The sequence below is a fragment of the Equus caballus genome, chromosome 18 (assembly GCF_041296265.1).
Source record: "Equus caballus isolate H_3958 breed thoroughbred chromosome 18, TB-T2T, whole genome shotgun sequence".
NCBI classification, from domain to species: domain Eukaryota; kingdom Metazoa; phylum Chordata; class Mammalia; order Perissodactyla; family Equidae; genus Equus; species Equus caballus.
In genome coordinates, this window is record NC_091701.1 from 11902697 (window position 1) to 11926502 (window position 23806).

Genomic DNA, 23806 nt, shown 5'->3' on the forward strand with positions numbered 1-23806 from the left:
GGCTCTGGGACCCTGGGGTTCCTCCCCTGGGGAGCAGGGGTAATGCGGCCTCTGCCCAGGGAGGGTGTGAGGACAGAAGGAGCCGCACCCCATTATGGGGCAGCAGAGGGCCTGGAACATGGTGGACCCAGGGGACTCTGACTGTCCTTCTTCTAGTTGGTTGGAAAGCCTGTCTCAAACCTCACACAAAACTCCCTGTTAACGACCACCTCTGTCTCATTCAGTCATTCAACTGTGCAGCATACGATGTCTCTCAAAGGACTGCTGGGTTTGAGTAGTGTTGCTAGATGCAGAAAATAAAAATATACAATGCCCAGTTAAATATGAGCTTCAGATAAACAATGAATTATTTTTTTGGTGTAATATGTTCTGAATAGGACATACACTATTGGGACAGGCAGACACTAAAACATTAATGGTTGTCTATCTGAACTCCAATTTTAACCGAGCATTGTTTTGGCAACCCTAGCTTTGAGGAGTGGCCACTGGGCTCTGCCTCCCGCTGATGGTGTCCCCTCCCAAGGGCATTTCCCAGAGGAACTTGGTACAAACATCGACATCATACTAAGGACAATTTTATTTTTAAAAACAAAAATTATAATTTAAAAATATATACATTATCTACATTTCAATTTTCTTCTCTAGAAACTTTAATTCCAAAAATGGCGGGAACATAAATGGACACAGAGGACCGCAGTGACTTGCAGAAAGCGCAGACAGGACCTGACCCTGTGGTGACTTTTACTCTAGAATCAGGTGTGGGTTGAGCGCCTTGGCCCGCAGATTCTTCATCTCCTCCAGCACCTTTTCTCCGGGCTTCTCCATCGGCGGTGCTTGGTCTCTCACCTCTCTAAACACAAAAGCCAACAGGGACATGTCAGGGCGTGTCATGGGACACTCAGGTCACCCACCAACGCCCTGCTGCAGGGCCAGCACTGCCAGGGGCACCTCAGGGAAGGCTGGAGGAGTTGTTTACATAGATATATATAAAGAAGGTTTTCACTGTATTTAGCGATAATTTAGTTACCAGTGGAAACACTTCACTAGTAAGTGATTCAAACTGGCTTCCACACTCAGCCGCACCAGTGTTCTCAGCGCGGCCCAGTTACCCAGCTTTCAGTCTCCATGTCCAGAGGTACGAATGGTGGCAATTCCCATATCCCAGGATTGTTGCGAAGATGAAACGAGAAGTTATTCATAGACCTCCTAGCGTGATGTCCTCTCAATGCTCAGGCAGCATCAGCTGACTCTTCACATTTGTGAATAAAGCAGACACACAGTATCTCTGACTCTGACAACGGCTCCAGAAGGGTGGGAATCAAGAGGGAGGTTATGCACCTGGATCAAGCAGTGGTTGACATGGAGCCCAAACCTTTGCCTGGTGTGCAAGGGGTTGCTGGGTAGAACTTTCCAAATAAATGGGAGGAAACGAGGAGAGCATTTGATGGGAAGGACAGATGTCTAAAGACGGGGAGCACAGCTACCTGATCTGCCTGCATGGGAGACACAATGTAAGATCAAGGGATCAATGGCTTCTGAACCATTCTCTGAAGAAGGTGACATGGTAAGTTCTGGCAAGTGCGTGGCAGTTTTGAAAAAGCAGAAATATCTGAAAACAGAATTAAAATGTTCCCTAATGCATATAATTTAAAAAATTAATTGGTACTATTTTATGGAATCAATTTTAAAATATACATGGGATCACTTCTTCCTCTAAAGACATTAGTGATTCAGTGATACTGTGATGTTCTGAGGAGTGTGGATGGCATGTCAGCAGCTAACGTCACTCTCACAGTTTCTTGGACGTTTGACAGCAGGAGTCCCCTAAGTGGGTCTGGAGGGTGCTGAGGCCACCACCAGGGCAGCAGAGAATCTCAGGTTAATTATCGCCATCGAGGGAGAGCAGATGATTCTTTGCATCCATGGAAATAAATATTTTCCAAAAACCAGATGGACAGCAGCCTTCATGGGAGAAATTAAACACTGATGCGTCCTTTTTGCCCTGTCCCTGTCTAGCCAAGCTCTGGTTGTGTGTGCGTCTGTGAGCAAGGACTCCGTCAGCTTCTGGCTGAGGCTGAAGGAGGTGAGGAGAAGGAACCCGTAAGGACAGAGGACAAAATCTAGTATCAGATGATGCTTGATATGAGCTGGAGAGAATTTCAGAACCAAATCACTTCTGAAAATCATCTGTGGTTGAAAATCATCGACTGGTTGGAATACTAGTTAGCCAATGAAATGATGATTATGTTGACCATTTTGACATAGGAAAATTGTACATAAAATAATTTAAACTGAAAAACAGGTGAATTCAACATGCCATAGATATGATTCCTGAAAATGTGTATTTTGAAACAATTGGAAGCTAATTTGGTGTGCAGAAAATGTTTAGAGTTCATTGTTAGTATTTTTGTAAAGTAGCTGAAATATATTAAAAAAGAAAAATGATAAACCACTTTGGGTGAAAATATGAAGTAATAACTTCTATTTCATTTAATAATAATGTGATAACCAAGTGCCATTCATTATTAGCTCTGTAGTATAAAGGGTGAAAAAGCACGTTAAAGGGCAAGGGAGCAGAGAAGTACTGGATATTACCCCGCTCACAGGCAAGCCCTTCTATGCCCAGGGGGCATTTTTGAGATAGGAAAAAAAAGGCTTTTATTTAAAACTCTTAGTCAACTGTTTGAAATCTGAAATAAGACACAAATCGCATCTGTTTGTGGAGGTGTCAGGTTCTATGTGCTGCGTCTTGTAACATGGTATTTTATCAAAACAGATGCTCACTGAAATTCCACTTAAAATTTTTATTTCCTAAATTTTCTTTCACCAGAAAGTGCCAACCTATTTTCTCACAAGTGCTGGCGGCTGTAGGACTCTGACACCGTCACAAACAGACCGAAGGACCCCACACCCCTCCAAGACACTCCTTTCAGAAAAGGCAGGGCCTCCCAAAGCACCTCAGCCAAGTCAAAGACAAACTCAGAAACTGACAACGCTGATTCTCCTTAATATATGAGGGACTCTTGCAAATAAACAAGAAAAAGCATAGGAAAAATTTTAACATCACTTGTAAACAGAGAATTTAAAAGAGTAAGATGGTCATTTGTTCATCTATCATATTGGTAAAGAAGAAAAAACAATGATAGCATTCTGTGTTGTTCGGGGCATTTGAATGTGGGCAGTCCTGACCTCTGCTGGTGGGAGGTGTGTTGATGGACTTCCTGGATGGCAATGAAGCAGTATATTTTAAAACCTTAAAATGCACATTGATCTAGGATTTAGGTTTCTAGGAATTTATTCTAAGGAAACAGTCTGATAAGTTTGCAACGAATTATGGCCCAAGGATGTTGGTTGCAGCACTTTTGGGACGAGCAAAATGCTGAAAAGGGTTTACGTGATCATCAGTAGAGGGTTGGTTAGGTAAATTACGGTCCATCTATCAGTGAATTATAATGATGTTTATCTGCATTTATAAATATATGTTTATGACGTATTGCTAAATAAAAGCGTAGAGGACAAAGCAATACATATAATATCACTGAATTTTGTTCAACTATATATAAATTGAAGAATACATATATATAAATAGATACTTGGAAGACCATACATCAAAATGTACAAGTTATTGTTTCTGAGTGATAGGATTATTGTTTTTATTTTATTCCTTATAGTTTTTCATATTTTCTGATTTTTTAATAATAAAAAAGGCATTTTTTTTAAAAGAAAAGGAATTTTAAAAAGTATACTTGAATTTCAAACTTATAAACCATATGAACTATAGATGGTTATTTACATTACAACAGTATTCTTTACAACCCGTTTTTTGAAGGAGGGGGAGGATGACGTCTGTTTAGCTGGTTGGCCCCTGATGGAGAGGCGGAGGGAAGAACGAACATTTGCTGAGCAGCTATTTCACATCAAGCAACTGGCTTGATGTCCTCACACTGGCATCTCGTTTCATCCTCACGACCACCCGTGAGAGAGATTTTATTTTCTGCCTGTTACAGTGAGAAACCGAGGCCCCGTTACCGAAGGTAAGTAACGTGGCTGGAGATCTCACGTGTAATAAATGATGGAGCTGGGATTCAGCCCCAGGTCTCCTCTGGCTCCAGAGCCTGGGTTCCTGACACTGAATGAAACTCGTTCAGCTGTTAATAAGAAACAAACACATCTCCGAAATTAAATGAGAAGTCGATGGAAAAATTGGATTCAGTTTTTAAATGTTTACTTGCCAACATTTGAGAGAGCATAACTGTGCGTAAATACACATCTAAATATCTAAAGCATCAGAAATGTGTTTCTTTTGACACGTTTTTAGGTTCAGACAATACGACAGTTCTGTTTGTCACGTAGGACAGATTTTACCCAAGGTCACCTCTTACTGAGGCATAAAAGCATCCACTTACTTCTGCTTCTTGGTGTCCTTGGAGTCCAACAGGGGGAATTCCGCTTCGATCATTTCTGGAGTCAATGTAATTTCTATATTCTGTTCACAGAGCTCACTGAAAAGGAATAAGATGTTTAGCTGGAATGGTTTTTCCCTCCCAGAATAAAACAGAGAAATATTGTCACTGTTTAAAAGTTACGCAATTCTTGTGGCTTTCAAGGTCAGTTCCACCTACGCTGTTGAGTCTATGTTAAGAGAAGCATGAGGCTGTATATTGTTTCCATCAACAAACAGTGGTAGGAATGGTTTTTTTCTTTTCTTTTTTTTTTCCAGGATGATTAGCCCTGAGCTAACATCTGCTGCCAATCCTCCTTTTTTCACTGAGGAAGACTGGCCCTGAGCTAACATCCTTGCCCATCTTCCTCTACTTTCTATGTGGGATGCCTACCACAGCATGGCGTGCCAAGCAGTGCCACGTCCGCACCCGGGATCCGAACCAGCGAACCCCGGGCCTCCGAAGCGAGCGTGCCACCTAACCGCTGGGCCAAGGGCCCGCCCAGGAATAGTTATTTATAACCAGAGAATAAAAAGCAATTTTTAAAATGGGGTTACAGAATTCATATTCTTTTCCAGTGCACACAGAAGATTTACCAATATTGGCTCTATCTTGGACCATAAAGAAAGCCCGAATGAATTCAAAAGACTGAAATCCTTCAGCGTATGTTCTACGGCCACAACGGAATTCAAACAAAAACCAGCAGTAAAGAAGATAACTAAAAAACCCACAACTGCTTTAAAAATTAAATGATCTATTTCTAGATAATCTATGGATGAAAGAAGAAATGAAAAGGACCCAGGCAATTTTCATCTTCCGGCGGCCTGCTGTCCCCAGAGCAGGGGCACACTTTTCCGCCAAGGGCGTGGCCGTCATCTGGTCTCTCACAACTGCTCAGCTTGGCTGTTGCAGCAGGAGAGGAGTCACAGAGGACACGTAAGCGAACGGTGACGATCAAACCCTGTTTAAGAACAGCCGGCAGGCCAGGTTCGGCCGTGGGCCGTGGTCGCGGGCCCCAGCTGCTCGGTGGCCGGGCTGCAGCGGAGCGGAGCAGGCAGGGAGGGTGCCAGGGCGCCTGCTCGCTGCATCCGGGTCCCGGCCTCAGGACGACGGCTCGGTCTGTCACCCCCTCTCACAAGGGCCTGGCCAAACGGGGACTTCACCGCAAGGGCGGCTGGGAGATCCGGCCTCCAGTCTCAACAACTGCGTCGCTTCCGAGGCGGCGGCGGCATTTCGACGGCAGCAGCTCCGCCCGCTCGCTTCAAGAGAAGCGCTTCCGAAGCAGAGGCGCCCAGCGTGGGTTCCAGCAGGAGCCCCGCACGCGGACACACAGCGAGGCGGGCGGGCGGCCTCCGGGCGGGGAAACGCCCGTGCAAACTGTGAAGAGCCGTCCCGGTGCCACACGGCTCGGCAGCCGCTGGACCATCACCGCCCGCTGCTCCGCGGACACTGTCTTCCCGCCGGCGCGTCCTCGCCCTGAGGGGGCGCGGGGTCCTCCCCCTAAGGGGGGCGCGGGGTCCTCCCCCTGATGGGGGGCGCGGGCATTGGGCGCGGGGTCCTTGTCCCTGAGGGGGCGCGTCCTCCCCCTGAGGGGGCGCGGGGTCCTCCCCCTGAGGGGGCGCGGGGTCCTTGTCCCTGAGGGGGCGCGGGCCCTGGGCGCGGGGTCCTTGTCCCTGAGGGGGCGCGGGCGCTGGGCGCGGGATCCTCCCCTGAGGTGGTGCGGGCCCTGGGCGCTGGGTCCTTGTCCCTGAGGGGGCGCGGGCCGTGGGCGCGGGGTCCTGTCCCTGAGGGGGCGCGGGCGCTGGGCGCGGGATCCTCCCCTGAGGTGGTGCGGGCCCTGGGCGCTGGGTCCTTGTCCCTGAGGGGGCGCGGGCCGTGGGCGCGGGGTCCTGTCCCTGAGGGGGCGCGGGCGCTGGGCGCGGGGTCCTTGTCCCTGAGGGGGCGCGGGCCGTGGGCGCAGGGTCCTTGTCCCTGAGGGGCCGCGAGGTCCTGTCCCTGAGGGGGCGCGGGCGCTGGGCGCGGGGTCCTCACTCTGAGGGGGCGCGGGGTCCTTGTCCCTGAGGGGGCGCGGCCCTGGGCGCGGGGTCCTCCCCTGAGAGTGGCGCGGAGGTCATGGCGCGGGCTGAGGCGAGACCGCCGAGGCCCCGCCGGTTTCCCACGAGCGCTCCGTCCGCGTCGCCCCTCTGTGACCGCCCCGCTCCCCTGACTGACAGCCCGAGCTCCCCTGACTGACAGCCCCTGTGCCGGGGGCTACAGTTCCCGCCGCAGACACGAGGACCCGGAGTCACCGCGGTCCGCACCCGAGCGCCGAAGGGACGAGGGCAGCCGGGTTCCGGGCAGCCAGGCGGCTCCCCGGCGGCCCCAGCAGACAGGACTGTCCCTCGAGCCTCACGGAACCGGGCGCGTCCTCCCCCGGGGCGGCCTCGCGGGGAAGCGCCTCAGGCGGCGGCGAGAGGACAGACGCTCGGCCTCCCTCTCAGCCCGGGACTCCGAGCTGTGCCGCGCGAGTGTCGCCAAGGACGGTGCCCGTGGACGTGTCCCACAAACCCGGGTGTGCGCCTCAGATGGTGAGGATCTCACTCACGCACTGTGCGCGTGGAACGACGTGTAAGCGCGCACGGCGACGGCAGGCCCAAGGACGCGCGTCCACCGGCTGTCCGACGTTCACCGTCAAATCAACGCAAGCGCTGCGCTCTGGGGCCGGATTCTCCACGCCCCTCCAAGCCCCGCCCACCGCGCAAGCCCCGCCCCCGCCCCCGACCGGGAGACCCCTCGGCCCCTCCAGTGCCCCCTCCGCGCAGCGCAGCCCCGCCCCTGAGACCTGGAGGCCCCTCGGCCCCTTCAGCGCCCCCTCCGCCCCGCCCTCCAGCTCCCAGAGCCGACAGCCCGGCGCGCGCGAGCCCCGCGGCCGCCGACTTTGGGCCCGAACCCAGCGTCCCCTCGGTCGGGCGGCGGGCTCAGGCGCCGGCTCTGCGAGGCCCTCAGCCCCGCGCGCTGCCGGGAAGCGGACCGCGTCCAGCCCGACGGTCGCAGGTACCGTTCGGCGGCTTCCAGTCTGTCCTCCTCGGGCAGGGCGTCCAGCGTGGCGGGCACGTGCGCGGGCAGCAGGGCCACCTCGAAGGGGTCGCAGCTGTGGGAGGACACAGGCGGCCCGGTGAGCGGCTCGTCCGCAGTCCCGGCCCTCACCCGGCCTCCCGACGCGCCGGCTCCGCCCGGGGAGGCCCAGCCCTGGCGCCCTCCGGAGCCGCTCGGCGCCCCGCGGGCGGAGGACGGGGAGCCGCTCAGCTCCGGGCCCGTCGCCGGCGAGGCCTCTCCCGGAGTCTGGGCGGGAGGTTGGGCGCGTGGTGTCTGAAGTTAGGTTACTTCCGGGGGAGTCGTCAGACGGCCCACTTTCTGTGCCTAACTCATTCCCCACGTGTCCTCCTCAGTTCTGTGTGACTTCAGCCTTCCTCCCTACCCCCTTATGTATTGTTTGGTGTTATAAACTCAGAGCTTTCTAGAAAAATTCCTGGCTGTTGAGGACAGTAAAAGAATTCAGATAGGGAGAAAAAATATATTGTCATTTTAACAGTTGGCGGCCGACTTCTGTTCCGAGATGGTGGAACAAGCACTCGCTCTTTTTTTTTTCTTTTGGTCTCGACTCCTTATAAACCTTTGCAATGATATTAAAGGAATAAAAACTGAACGCACAACAGCGAAGAACAGGAGAAAAGACATAAATGGATGCAAGTTTCCAACAGTCTCCTGGACGCCGGGGAGAGTCGTCTCCTGAAGAGGAAAGAAGGACGGACGGAGCGCGGCCGCGCGGGAGGGACCGGCCTCCTCGGGCCGGCGGGGCGGCGGACGGGCGGGCGGGGCGGGAACGGACGCCGCGGGGCCCAGCGAAGCCGCCTGCGTGCGCACGTGTCTGCGGGACACGTTTCCTCTGGTTCTTTTCTTGTGCAAATATGCACCTGCTCGCCAGGTATGGAGACTGGCTGAATAAAACTCTGGCACGCGGCGTTTACAGCCATAAAAGAAAGGGCGGGAGGAACCTATGCTCTGATATGGGGTGACTTTCAGGAGAGACTGTAAGTGGAAAAGCAGAGTGCACAAGAGCATACCTAGTGCGCCACTTTTTGTACAAGAAAAGGGAAAAGAAGAAAAATACACGTATTCTGCTTAGCATTACAAAGAGAAACACAGGGAGGATGTTAGAGGACCAAGCTGTGGCGGGACAAGGGGCGGGAGGGAGATGGGGCGGAGTGACACTTCGCTGAGCTGCCTTTCTGTGTAGCTTTGAGCTTGGAAAGCATGTTAATGTTCTACATATTCAAAAAATAAAATCAGTGAGAAAGTGAAGAAAAAATCCCAAACTGAAAGCAAACTGAAACAATATTTCACATGAATTCCATCATCACACCGGAGGGAAAGAGAGAGAAAAAGAAACAAGGAAGGAAGGATGGGTGGAAGGAAGGAAGGAAAGAAGGAAGAGAAGTAATGCAAGTAATTTATAAATACTGTATTTGACTACATATTCAGTCTAGGATGGGATGGGGGTAGGGGAAAGCTGCAAATAAATCTGAACTCTGTTTATTATGCTTGTTTATTAAAGTGGTTATAGGTGAAGGGATTCTGAAACCATTTTAGATGTGCTATAAAATTCAGTAAATGTGTTAGGAGCCAGGGTCCTCCCAGTGGGAGAAGGGGCACAAATATGGAATGGGGGCGAGCAAGCAATAACTATGGACGTTGACTGGAATTATAAGCATTGATGTGAATTCATGGTTTATGAAATATGTACATGTATGTGTAATGTGTGGCCATGTGCACATGTATCTGCACATATGTGTACAGTCAGGTGTCACTTAACGAGGGGATATGTTCTGAGAAATGCATCGTTAACACGATTTCATCATTGTGCAAACGTCAGGGTGTACTTACACAAACCTGGATGGCACAGCCCACGACACACCTAGGCTATACGCTACTAATCTCATGGGACCAGTGTCATATACGCGGTCCATCGCTGACTGAAACGTTATTATGCAGCACATGACTGTATTCATGTATGTGTGCATGTATTTTGGTATGTACACGTATATATGTGTGTGTGTGTGTGTGTGTGTATATTTATACATATTTCCCCACATACGCCCCTGGCTTGTCTGCTGAGGAGGCCAAGGAACAAAAACCCTCTGGTAGCGATGAGTACACCTGGCACCCAGATTTTGGTCTTTAACACCATTCCTCACTAAAAGGAGCCTGGGCTCCACCACCCAGAGATTAGTCCCATTTACTGATGTCATGACAAAGAACACAGGTTCTAACTGCCAATCCCTAAAACTTCAGAAGGCCTGCAGCCGGAGGAGAGGGGCTTCCTGCCGAGAAGAGGAGAGGGACTGAGAAGTTGAAAGGCTGGACTTCTCTCCAGAAACCAGGCTGGTCCGGGAAGACGGAATGGCAACAACCAAGAGCCTTTCAGGAGATAAAACATTCCATTTTTAAATTCTGAAACCCTATTCCTCTTGTTTTTTGTGTGTTCATATGTTGTTCTGAAATGGAAATGGTGGCGACAATAGATGGTGGTTGGGCATTCCTGGACATTTTACTAGTTGATAAAATCTGGAAGTCTGGGAACTACTGGGTTAGACAGTGTCTTCAGCTGCTGCTGCCTCTCAGATTTTATGGAAGTCCTGGAGACTCAACCGGGTCTCTCTGAATTTGTTAAACAGCAAAGAAACTAAGTGAGCTGTTTTGATTGTTATGAATACAAAAATGACTTGGAGTAAATAAATACTAAATAACCATATTGCATGGTTTAACGACAAACAGCTAAGTCTCAGGGACAAAAGACACGAGGGAAGTACCTCATAAGTAACAGGAAGTTTATTCAAGCAAAATGACTGCAAAGTTGAAGTATCATTAATGGACTTATATAGGAACTTAAAAAAGAAATGCGATTTTTATTTTGTAACTGCTTCTAGAAATAAAAACAGGATCTTGAATCTTACATCATGGAAATTCCTAAGGAAATATAGAACTCTCTCTTGATTTTATAATCTGCTACGCAATTATGGTTTATTTATAAACAAACTGGCCCACAGAACACTCAGACACAGAAGCTGAAGATAACAGCTCATGTTGGAGATTTTCTTTAGTTTGTGCAGAATTCACGGTTAATTCATGGTTAATTCAAGCCCAAGGTAACTGCATTCTGATTGCTTTTTGAAAGGACAGCCTCGGGAGATTTTTTCCAAGGACACTGCTTTGGAAAAAAGATAATTTTTTTTTTCTTAATTCTTGAGACCTGTGTGTGCTGATGGTTGGGGAACTCAGGTAGTCTCTGCTTTTCACCACTTCTCATTTTGGTTAGTCAGACGCCTGACAGTACCCTACAGCCAGCTATGTTTGATTCACCAATGATGTGAGTCAGTTTTGAAGTGTCCTCAGCCCACAGCAAAATGAGGCAGTGTGTCAAGGTGGTGACGGACCATTGCCATCTGGTGGCAACAGAGAGATTGCAAGGTTTAGTGGGTGGGGTAGAGGGTAGAGGAGCAGAAGAGTTATTAAAGACGGCGCTATATGCTTCACGTCGTCATTTTACTTTAACCTCACAACAGCGGTGAGGATGCCATCACCATTCCCGTTTCACAGACGAGCAAACTATTGCTCACAGGGCTTCAGTAAGAAGTAACTTGCCCAAGAACATGGAGCGGGTGGCACAGCTAGTGAGGAATGGAGGCAGGTCTCTGGACACCCAAGTGTTTGTTCTCTCTACAGAATCCCCTCTGACTCTGGAGATTTCAGTAGAAATGTGCTAAAATGAAGAACAAAGATGCTCAGTTTATTTTGAGATGGCAGCGGGCTGGATGAGGTATGAATGAACTCATGGAAAAGGAACTAATATTTTTGAGCTGCCACCATATCCCCAATCCTGTGCCTGGTCTCATGTTAATCTCCAGGCAAAGGAGGTCATAGAGAAGCACTAAGGAAATAATCCAACGGGCAAGCGTCTGGAAGTGAGGCTGGAATTTGCTTAATTCAGGAAGAGCTTTTCTGCTGGCAATGAAGGAAGAAGTCAAATTAAGTGTTCTGGAGTCACACACTGGATTTCAACTGTCTCCTCAAATACTTGGGGAGAGGCGGGTGGATGGTAGTCTAAATGGAGTCGCTGCACATTGGGTGAGCTTTCCTGCTCCAACTAAAATTAAAATGTCAAGGCTGAGAAGGGTATTCGCAACAAGTCCAATCCCCTTGTCTTCTGGACAAGAGGACTGGGCCCAGAGAGGTGGCCGAGGAGCGTGCCAACGTCACACAGCTCCTGGAGGCCATGTGGCATTCTGGTGAGGGAGAGGAACTTGAGTTTCTGTGTCAGAGGATCCAGGACATGCTGGTGGGAATCGGGGGTATAAAGGTCACCTGCTGATCTTGGTTGGTGGTAGAGCTCAGGTTTCCTGACCACTCCTGGGGCCATGATAGGGCTCTGTCCCCTTGGGGTGGGCCTCATTCTGGATCAAAGGATTTGAACAAAAGGTGACTGCTGATGATAATCATTTTGGGGTACTAGTCACATTTGCTCACCAGTAACCCATTTAACTATGTTTATAAGGACAACAGACTAAAGAAGCAGATTCAAGGGCTTAGCAATGGCTTATGGACCAGGCAGAGTCCTAAAGAAAAGGCAGCAGTCTCCTTGTTTGATATCATAGGGCTTTGAAGAGGTTTTAAATAAGCAAATTAGCAAAAATGTGGTTACTCTAAATTTCTTCTTTCCTTCGCCCAACAATATTCTCATCTACCCACTCTGTTTCTGGAGCTGAGTTCTAATGTCTGTGTATGATGACAGCCATGGGACCCACAGTGCATGCCTGGCTGTGGCATGAGAGAGAAGTGGATCCTCTGGAATTGGATATGGAGGGTGTAGAAGGTTGATCTTGGCAATTTATAAATGTTAAAAATTGACCATGAATATTTCAGCTGAATTGTATGGATTCATTGTCTACATTTATTAAGTACAGCCAATGTCACCTGTGACATTAATTTTTTAGAAGTGTATCTCAAGATATATTGAAAATATGAAAATCAGTTACACATCATCATATTTCTCTGACTAGCAAACTTCCCTCATGCACTAAAAGTATAATTTGACCTATTGTTGGCATTTAACTTGTTGGGATCACAGCCTCTTTAGTCTGTGCGGCAAACGTACTCCTGTGAGATAAACAATGAGCGGTGGCTTACCTTTGTGTGGTCTCTACCTTAGAGGTTTCAGGCAGGGATGAGAAAACCAGGGGCTGGAACCTCTTCCAGTGCATTATTCCAGGAATTATGTCCTGTAATGAAAGCCAGCACAGGGTGCTACATGTAAAGGAGCCGTCTAGTGAGGTGAAGTCCAAGAAGGACTTCCATTTCATTCAGCTGTGACTGTTCTGTCCTAAAATTTTAGCTCCAAAATGTATCATTGCAGTAAGTTTGATTCAATTTTTCTGAAGCTAAAAGACAACCGCTCCAGCAAAGGGCACTAAACAATGCAACATGGAGTTAAAGAGGGTACAAAGGAGAGTTTTTCTTCCCCCTGTTCATTAGGCACATAAGCAACATGTCCTGGGGATGGAGTGCGGATTTGGCCTTACAATCTGTTTTGATTATTGTGAATGGGATGCCAATGCAACATTCAAAGAGGATGGGACCTGCATCAAATGGCATTCCAGGCAGGGGAAGCACGAGCGAATGCATGGAGATGCAAGGAGGGTGCTATCATGAGATGCCAGCTCCCAAAGCTGAGTGCAGGGTGTGTAATGGGGGCTGACGGGAAATGAGGCTGGAGAGGCAGGTTGGTCACGAAGGGCCTTGGTGGCCAAGCTAATGAGCTTGCAGCTGCTCCTACGGAAAGCAGGGACCACTGAGGGCTTTCAACCTAGAAAACAAGACGATCAGATTTATGTTGAAGGAAGATTTCTAGGGAGGGCTGACTGCATGGTGGGGGGCCATGGAGTGGAGTAGAGGGAGCGTCACAGGCTGTTCGAGGCAGACTGGGGGAATCCAGTGATAGTCAAATATGGGGAATGAGGGAGAGGAAGGGCTCAAGGATCACGTAGGTCATGGTCATTGCACAAGTCACAGATCGAAAAGGCAAGGAGGTAATACAGGAAGAGGAGGCAGTTTGAGGTGTGGTCGGCAGAAGTGGGTGGAGATAATGATCTGAGTTAGGGATTTATTGAATTTGAAGGGCCTGAGGGCAACTGCCAAGAAATGGCGCTGGCTATTCAGGGCAGTTTGGTGATGTAGGGGGAGAAGGAATTCTTTGGAGCCTCTTCCTTCCTGTGCATTTGTCATATCGCCACCTTGTCCATTCTGCTATGTCTATAAAAGTTGGGGCCAAAGAAAGAGGAAGTGAGACCATGGGGTTATGCCTGCCATGTGACTGTTTTTACATGGTTGAAATACAGATAAAATGAATATTAGGCGTAGCCTTCAAGGGAAAAAGAGTGAGAAAGTTGAGGAAAGGGCAACGTGCAGCCTGAGAGGTGGGTATGGGCAGGACAAGAGTGATGCTGCGTCTCCCACCCATACCCCTGTAGGGCTGACGCTGAGTGTACACAGCCGCCATTGTTACCATTCCTGTTCTGCAGCTGTGGCTGCAAATCGTCTTTCTCAATTCCAACTGTGACCCTCCATCCTTGTCCCCTGACCTTCCCTGCAGCCCAGGGCCAGCCCTGCCAGCGAGCCTGGTGATGGCGTTACCGTGTGATGGAGAAACTGCCTTTGGGTGAGAGGAATGCTGGACCCATCGTGGGACTCCTTGGTGACCTTGTACTTGGGGTGAGAACACAGGTGGTAATCTATCAAGGTTTCTGCGTAGGTCAGAGGCTGCTTCACAGCAAATACTCCTGGACTGGGATTCTGTAGAAGACAGAGAGGAAAAAAGATTCTCTTCTGTTGACCAGTTTCTAAGCCAGGCATAGGACAGGTGTCAGCTACAGCTCTCGGCACTAGCACCAACACTCTGATTCCATGTCGGCTCGTCTGGGAAAGAGAAGCAGGGGAGCAGAGGGGTCTTCACTTGGCAGCAGTCACAGCCATTCATAAATGTCCCTTTTCTGGTTTGAGCTTCATGACATACTACATGGGTTTACTAAACTCACGTGGAAACAAGGACAACTGAAATCACAGCTTAAAATGGCCTAAAGAATTTGTTTCTAAATATGATGAATTAAGGGGATTTATTAAATAAGCAAACTGGTTTTAAAAATCAAATAAGCTTCTGGTTTTGAAAACAAAAATAGCTTCTTAAAAACTAAATGGAGGACAAGAGGGTGACGTTGGATATCTCAGGAAATGTCAACATTTCACATTGTTTTGATGATGTTTTTCCTTCAGGAAGGCTCCATTTGGATGTCGGATCTGATGTTAAGGGAGAGCCTGTTTTTCACTAATTTTCCAGCAGAGGTAATGGAGGCACAGGGCAATTATATGAAAATACGAAAATATAGAACCTTTTAATGTTCCTTCCTGGGCTTGTCCGACAAAAACCCTATTCTTGTTCCAAACGACAACATAGCTTTTGCCCTCACAGTTGTTTAATTTCAGATGCTTAAGAACCATTAAGTAGAAATTTTGTTCTTTTTGTTTGTTTGCTTTTAAAAAAATTTTTTAAAAAACAATAAAACTCCACACGGCTTATGGAAACCCAGTCTCACTGCCAAGAAACAAATGTCCCCTGCAATTTAAAGGAAATGCAGCTTGACCAAGGAGCATTACAGCACCCAGGCGCAAGAGCTGGGAGAGCCCAGGTGTGGTGTAGGTATTCCGTGTGCTCCAGTCAGGAAGGCTGGGGAGACCGTGAGCTCTGAGAGCAGAGAGGCTGGCTGAGTTAGGGCCTGGGAGAAAGACAGGGGAGGGCTCTTGCCTGAACTCATGGATACAGAGCAAGGAGAAGGGCAGAGAGGCAACGATGGCCACTGAGGGGTCTGCAGTGCCCACAGTCATGCAGAAAGAAGCAGACACCTCGATGAGCACCTGCAGGTGAGGGAAGGTAAGGGTACATATATATATATATATTTTTTTTTTTTTTACAACAGCAGATTCTTTGCTGCTCCTCAAGCGCTGCATGGGGTGGGAACAGAGACGGAGAGAATGTAAACATTGGGTTCCACCCCCTGAAGCTCGACAGAAGACCCTTTACCCAGACAGGGGCTAGAGGGTTGGAAGGGAGCAAGGTGAAAGGTGGGCCCCAGGTGAGCCAAAGCAGGGGAGGCCTGAGGATACCGAGGCAGGTGGGTGGAGAGGAAGGACAGCAAGGAGGGTGGTGGGGGTGAAGTGGGGACAGCTACTGTTCCCGTGCGTGTCCCCTTAAGTAAGCTCTTATGGAAGGAGAACCAAAGGATAGAAGCAGAGCGAGCGCCACCTCTGCCCCACCAGGCCCACCAGATCCTCTGTCGTAGTCACAACACATCCAGAAGTAGAGCGAGGAGAGCCTAGGCCCCCAGCCAGGAAGTGGGGAGACAGGCAGGACTGAAGAAGGGAAAAAGGAACCCGGCTCCACTTCGGGGTAAAGGGAGCAACTGGAGTGTAGGAATCTGAAAACTGCTGACCGCCATCACCAAGAGTCATCCCTGTGGTGACAAAAGGCCAATCAGCACAGCATCTGGGAAGGGATCCCAGAGGGAACTGGGGCAGGAGTGACAGAGACCCCAGCTGGGCCTAGTCATGGTGTGACTGGAGGCAGTGTGAGGGGAGGGGGCTGGCCACGCCCTATGGGGGTGGTGATGGGGCAAGGTGCACCACACCAGGGAGGGGAACGAGCCTGTGGCTTCCAGGAGTGCCTCCTACTCTGCTTGATGGAGGCTGGGTGACGTTGCTGTGTGGCCAACTGTCTTGATCTGCCTTGGGCCAAGTGTAATGAATGACATCTTTTTGGAAATGGTAATATCACTGTCTCAAAGAGTTGTCATACTTCAGATCCCCCTGGGTGGCCATCGCTACCAGAGTAAGTGGTCTGAGTGGTCACCCCATGATTATTTTGATCTGAATTTTCCTCAAACTAATGCATGCATACAGTAGCAACTCACCCACGCTGGAAGGATTAGTGAAGAAAGCAACAAGCCTCCTGCAGGCCCTTCCTATCCCCAGGCCCACCCAGAGGCTGTTTTTTCCCATTATTTCTGGGTTTTGTGTCTGTGATGGTGACTATTCTAACTCTAAACATTATGCTTATTTTTCCATCTCTCAATTATCAACCTCAGATAATGCCAGTTGACTCTTTACTAAGCAAGATAAGGATTTTGCTCATGTACACAACTGCTCCTTCCAAACGTCTTCCTCCCAATTTTGAAAATTATATTATAATTTTTAGTCCTGCTGTTGGTTATCTTTGTGACCTGAAATGATGCATTTATACTCCTATTTCTTGTTTCCTCGTCTTTAGTTGAGTATTTCAACTCCTCCTCAGGTAAAATGAAAGCATTAGCATTCCTACACTTTCTTGTACCTTTCCTCCTCTCTTCCACAATTTACTTTTATATTATTGAGATGATTGACATTTGCATTCTGGAACCACACCAAGACCTTCATGCTTTGTTCATAAGCTGTCTCTAAAAGCTGAAAACTGGTAAATGGCATTTATTTTGTCTTAATGGTATAGATATGTTTCTCTGCCAGGCAAAGAAAAGGCTCGTACTGTAGTTTTTTTGTGAAGATTCAATATCATGGTCTGTGGGTCACAGAGAGAGGAGAGTTCTAGTATCAAGAACCCCAAAATGGGTTCTATATTTAAAAATTTTCCAACTCTTAAAAAGCATGCCAAATTTTAATTTGTTTTCCTATTTGGAACACAGACTGATTTTTAGTTGATTTTTCCTCCTGGAGTTTATAATGGCCTTTTTTTGCTTGAATGACGTGCCTTTATAAGATCCTCGGGTGTCTCCATCCTTCCCACTGCACTGTTCATGTGTGGAGCACACCCTTCCCTTGACACCTCTTTCCCAGAGCCCTTCACCCTCTCTCCTCTGAGCTTAATGCGCAGATATCATCCAAGACTTCACTATAACACTTTACCAGTTGTAACGGGGATATCTTTCCTTTTACTTTTGTTTCTTTTCTTAGGGTTTCAAATTCTTTCTTTTATAGCTATATTGAGATATAATTGATATACAATAAATTGGACATATTAAAAGTATATAATTTGGTATGTTTGACATATGTTGCATCTGCAAAACCATCACTGCCATAAAAATAACGAACATCTTCATCACTCCCCAAAGTTTCCTCTTGCTCCTGGGTAATCCCGCCAGCTCTCCATACCATCCACCCACCCAAGCCCCAGGTGGACATAATCTGCTTTCCGTCTGTACAGGTTACTTTAGATGTTCTAGACTTTTAAATAAATGGAATCACATAGTATGTATATTTTTTGGTCTGATTTCTTTACCCAGCATAACTATTCTGAGAATCATCCATGTTATTATATGTATCAAGAGTTCACTCCTTTCTGTTACTGAAGAATATTCCATTGTACGGTAATACCACAATTTGTCTGTCAACCTGTTGATGGACGCTTCTTTCCAGTTTGGGGAACATATGAAGCTGCTGTGAATATTCCTGCACAAGTCTTACGCTTCCATTTATCTTGGGTAAATACCTAGGGGCAGAATGGCTGGATCATATGGTAGGTCTATGTTTACTACTAACTTTTTAGTTTGTAAGAAACTGTCAAACTTTTTTCTAAAGTAATTGTACCACTTTACATTCTCACCAGCAGTCTTTTTAATTTTAGATATTCTGACAGAGGTATCCTATTATGGTTTTAATTTACATTTTGCTACTGATGCATTATTTTGAGCATCTTTTCATGTTGTGTTTGCCATCCTTTGATGAGATGTCTGTTCAAATCTTTTGCCCATTTTAAAATTGGGTTGTTTGTTTTCTTACTATTGAGTTTTGAGTGTTCTTTATACATTTTAGGTACAAGTCTTTTATCAGATACGTGATTTTCAAATAGTTTATCCAAGTCTGTGATTTATCTTTTCATTTTCTTAACAATGTCTTTAGAAAAGCAGAAATTCTTAATTTGGACAAAGTCCAATTAATCCATTTTTTTTCACTTATGGATTGTGGCTTTGATGTTGTATCTAAGAAATCTTTGTCTTACCCAACGTCACAAAGACATTCTCCTATGTGTTTTCCAGTTTAGGTTTTATATTTAGGTCTATGATCCATTTTGTGTTAATTTTTGTAAATGGCATGAGGTACAGATTGAAGTTCTTTTATTTCTAGTTATTTTTATTTTTGGTAAATGGATATCCAAATGTTCCAGCAGTATTTGTTGAAAAGACTGTCTTTTCCCCAATGAATTGTCTTTGACCTTTGTCAAATATCAGTTGACCATATATGTATGAATGCATATATTTCTGGATTCCTTATTCTGTTTCACTGATCTGTTTGTCTCTTTTTATGCCAATACCATACTGTCTGGAGCACTATAGCTTTCAAATAAGCTTTAAAGTTAGGTAGTGTAAATCCTTTGACTTTATTCTTCAAAGTTGTTTTGGATATATTTGCATTCCATATAACTTTTTGAATAAATCTGTCAATTTCTACCAGAAAAGCCTGCTAGCGTTTGATTGGGATTGTGTTGAATTTTTAGATTAGTTTGGAGAGAACTGGCATCTTAACAATGTTAAATCTCCCGATCCACCCACATGGTATATTTCTCCATTTATTTAGGTCTTCTTTGATTTCTCTCAGCAATGTTTTATAATTTTCTGTGTAACAGTCATATATTTTTGTCAGATTTATCCCTAACTGTTTCATATTTTTTGATGCAATTGTTAAGTGAGATGGCTTTTTAAAATTTCAATTTTTGATTGTTGTTAGTATTTAGAAATATAGCTGATTTTTGTATATTGATCCCGTTTCCTGCAATCTTGGTAAATTCACTTATTAGTTTTAGTAGATTTTTGGGTAGATTCATTGTATCTTCTACATAGATAACAGTTTTGTTTGTGAATAAAGGCAGTTTTACTTTTTCCTTTCAAATGTAGATGCTTTTTCTTTCTTTCCCTTGCCTTGTTGCAATGGCGATAGTTACAATCTTGAATAGAATTAGTAAGAGTAGACATCTTTGCCTTATTCCTGACCTTACAGGAGAAGCATTCAGTCATTTACCATTCAGTATGATGTCAGCTCCAGGTTTGTAATAGATGCCCTTTATCAGGTTGAGAAAGTTCCCTTCTGTCCCTTACTTGCTGAGAGTACTTATCAGGAGTGCTGTCAGATAATTTTTCTGCATTTGTCGAGATGATCATATTGTTTTTCTTTTTTAGTCTGTTAATATGGTGAATTACCTTGAGTTTGGAATGTTAAATTAATCTTGTATTCCTGGCATAAGCCCCTATTTGCTCATGATACATTACCCCTTTTATATTATGATGAATTTGATTTGTTAAAATTTTGATTTTTTTTTTGCATCTATGTTCATGAAGGATATTGGTCTATCCTTTTCTTTTCCTGTAATGTCTTTGTCTGGCTTTGGTTTCGGAGTAAGACTGGCTTCTAGAGTGAGTTGGAAAGTAATCCCTCCTCTTCCATTTTCTGGAAGATTTCTTATGGATTTGGTATTATTATTTTCGTGGATTTTGTACTACATGTTTGAGAGAATTCTTCAGTGAAGGCATCTGGGTCTGGAGTTTTCTTTGTGGGAAGGTTTTTAACCACCAATTCAAATTCTTTAATAGAGATAGAACTAGTAGAGTTATCTATCTCTTTTTGACTAAGATTTAATAGTTTGTACCTTTTAAGGAATTTGGCCATTTAACTTAAGTTGTTGAACTTATTGGCATAAAATTTTTCATAATACCAATTTATTATCTTTTTAATATCTGTAGAATATGTAAGGATGTCGCCTCTCTCATTCCTGATATTGGTAATTTATGTCTTTCACCTTTTTTTCCTGATCATTTAGGTACAGGTTTATCCATTTTATTGATATTCAAAGAACCAGTTTTTCTCTATTGTTTTTCTGTTTTCAACTTTATTGATTTTCAGTATGATCGTTACTATTTCTCTTCTCTGCTTAATTTGGGTTTCGTCTGCTCCTTTTTCTGAGTTTCTTAAAGGGTTAGTGAGGGCACTAATGTGAGACCTATCCTCTAATGTCTTAATTCCCCCCAAAATTTTTGTGTTGTGCTTTCATTTTCGCTCAGTTAAAAATACTTTCTAATTTCTGTTTTGATTTCTTCTTTGGACTATGGGCATTTTTTCGCTTGAGGAAGATTAGCCCTGAGCTGACATTTGGGCCAGTCTTCCTCTATTTTGTGTGTGGTTCGCCACCAAAGCATGGCTGATGAGAGATACAGGTCTGCGCCCCAGATCCGAACCCATGAAACTGGGCCACTGAAGCAGAGCACGCTGAACTCAACCACTAGGCCGCGGGGTTTGTCCCTGTAGGCTATCTTAAAGTATATAATTTAGCTTCGAAATTTTGGGGGGATTTTCTAGATAGTATTATGCTATCCATTTCTGATTTAATTCCATCAAAGTCAGAAAAAATACTTTATATGATTTGAATCTTTTCAATTTTATTGAGCCTTGTTTTAGGAACCAAAATTTGGTCTATCTTGGCAAACCTTCTGCGCACATCTGCAGAGAATCTGTAGTCTGCTGTTTGGGGGTAGTGCGTTCTTGCAGCGTCAGTTAGGTCAAGTCGATCCAGAGTGGTATTTGTCCGTTATGTCCTTACTGATTTTCTGTTTACTTCTTCTACCAATTATTGAGAGAGGGGTGTTGAAATCACCAACTATAACTGTGGAGTTGTCTATTTTTCCTTTGCAGTTCGATCCGTTTTTGTTTCAGGTATTTTGAGGCTCCAGTGTTAGGTGGGTAAGCATTTAGGATTGTTGTGTCCCTTCGATGAACTGTCCCGACCTTAGGTTCCTGTCCTATACAGAGCAGGTGCGCCCTGAGTATTTGTGGAATTAATCAATTAATAACTACTGATATTTTCCAAGGAAGTATGAGCGTGACTATGGAACATTCCCTTAACTTCTCCACACCAGTTTTCTCACGTTTAAAATGGTGAGGGAGTGAGAGTGGGTGGGTCTGGGGGACAGGAGACTGGAGAGTGGTTCTCAAACCTTGCTGTGGGGAACCTTGGGTTTTGCAGGGTCGTCCTTCTCAGGGGACACCCTGAGGGAAGTGGAGGGGTGGAGAGAGCAACTAGGACTTTATTTTATGTATTGCCTTTCTATGTAAAATTTTGGTGGATGAGAGGGTTCTAGGCTAAATGAAATTTGAAAATCACTGAGTTAAATGTCCTGTGAGGTGGTCCCGGCTCTAAAATTCTCTGTCTCTGGGAACACTCCTCTCAACCAATGAGCCTATGAGAAAATGCCATGAGACTAAGAGAAAATGCCCCCTCGCGGCCAAGATGCACACAGCACAGCTGTCTGTAGGAAAGCAGCAGAGGGCAGAGGAAGAGCCCCAGGCCAACAGCCAGGAAACAGGCAGGTGTCTGTCCCAGCTCTTCGCGAACTGGCTGAGCCCCCCTGGGTGTGACTAGCAGCATCTCTGCCCGCCTTAGAGATCCAGATTCTCATCTGGAGAGCCTCACAACGGAGACTTTCTCCAGTAGCATCTAAGGTCCTTAATTCTGTGTGCATGCGTGTGTTTGCCCTTAGAAAAGCAGACCAGGGGCTGGCCTGGTGGTGCAGCAGTTAAGTTCACATGCTCTGCTTTGGAGGCCTGGGGTTCACTGGTTCGGATCCTAGGTGTGGGCCTATGCACTGCTTGTCAAGCCATGCTGTGGCAGGGGTCCCACATATAAAATAGGGGAAGATGGGCATGGGTGTTAGCTCAGGGCCCACCTTCCTCAGCAAAAAGAGGAGTACTGGCAGTGGATGTTAGCTCAGGGCTAATCTTCCTCAAAAAAAAAAAAAAAAAAAGGAAAACAAAACAAAACAAAAACAGACCATGACTTGGGCAACTACTGTGGCATTTCACCGATGACTCCATTATTAATAGAACCTCATCAGAGGTCCAGTCTGGCTTGCAGTCATTTAGGATTTGAGTAGGTGGAAATAGAAGGGTAGAAGAGGGGATCCATGAGGGCAGGTCAGTGTAAGGGAAGGCATGGTGCCGGGAGGGGAGCGCACGGAGTGTGGCAGGGACGCATGAGGGGCGCAGGGAGAACGTGGTGTTTATTGCTGGCCTCGCAGTCAGGAGCTGGGACTTAATCTGTAGGAAATGGAGAGTCAGTGAGGAGCGCTGAGCAGGACGGGGGCCTGGTCAGGGTGTGCTTCAGCGAGGGTAGCCAAGCGCAGGAGCAGGAACGAACCAGAACAGAGGAAAGTGGGCGGCAGAGGGGCAAACGTGGAAGGGACATGCCACCCAGGGATGGACTGAGGAATCGGCAAAGCTGCGGGGAACGGAGTTCGGGTGATTTTAGTTTCTTTTTCTGTTGTGTTTTCTTTTCCCTTTCTACTTTTTTTAAACTTTCTGTGTGCGTGTGTGTGTGTGTGTGTGTGTGTACACACATATATTCATAGATACTCATATTCATTACATATACTTAAATATTATACATAATTAGAAAGATCATAAAGCTACTGTAATAAAAATAAATGCTGGCATTTTTAAAAGATAGAAACACTGATATTCTCCAAATAATAAGTGCTGGCAAGTAATTTAAAGGGCTGACATATTGTTTAACATTTGAAATTCCAAAGAGAGAAAAGTATTCCAATTAATGCTTCTGTTTTCTTACAAAGTAACTGCTGAAGTCAAGGAACGTGGAACACAAGCCCTCTGCTGATTGTCACTTACAAAAATATAAAGCGGGTCGTAGTCTGGAGAGCTGGCTAAGGCCTCTGGGGGTTTCATGCTCAGGACCGAGGTCTTGCCGGCCAGCTGAGGTGCGGCCTCCTGGTTCGGCAGGGCTATGATGGTGGTGGCTTCATCCTGCGCAGGGACCGAGAGCGGCGTGTTAGTTTTGATGCCAGGACAAGAGGGGAAAGGTGAGCATGAGTCTAGAAGGCGGGGCTGTTACCTCAGCTCCTTGCTTCAGGGCTCGAGCAAGCTTTTGAGGTCTGTAACTTGTGGAAGACTTCTGGACACAGAATGGCTGATACCCCTTGATTTTGTACAGCTCAGGAACCTGAGGGCGAAAGGAGACGGCTGACTGCATGTCCTTAAAAGCCCGTCACCGTTTAGGGGGATCTACTTCTCAACAGCGTTTCTGAGCTGCCTGACGGTAAAAGGAAATAAGCGCCATGTTGTAACCATCACATCGTGGCAGTTACCACTTTGGACCAGCCCTGGAGGGACTTTAGTGCAAGTCCTGAGCCCTGTTCTGGGTCCCAGCACACACGAGCCTTCACAATTACCCT

At 46.4% G+C, this 23806-nt stretch overlaps 1 protein-coding gene across 2 annotated transcripts in view; it reads right to left on the reverse strand.

Moving 5' to 3' along the window:
- Window positions 1–555: 555 nt before the first annotated feature.
- Window positions 556–23806, reverse strand: part of LOC100147031 (cilia- and flagella-associated protein 221) — a 90817-nt gene continuing 67566 nt past the window's right edge. Inside the window, exons 19-25 of one of the 2 annotated variants that reach the window (XM_023622768.2) lie at window positions 23467–23574; window positions 23244–23378; window positions 14169–14327; window positions 12666–12757; window positions 7480–7572; window positions 4407–4502; window positions 556–850 (exon numbers count right to left, since the gene is read on the reverse strand). In XM_023622768.2, coding sequence (XP_023478536.2) covers window positions 742–850; window positions 4407–4502; window positions 7480–7572; window positions 12666–12757; window positions 14169–14327; window positions 23244–23378; window positions 23467–23574 — 792 coding nt within the window. In that variant the 3' untranslated portion in view covers window positions 556–741. The remainder of the gene's footprint in view (window positions 851–4406; window positions 4503–7479; window positions 7573–12665; window positions 12758–14168; window positions 14328–23243; window positions 23379–23466; window positions 23575–23806) is intronic. The other variant, XM_070240686.1, reaches the window with a different exon arrangement.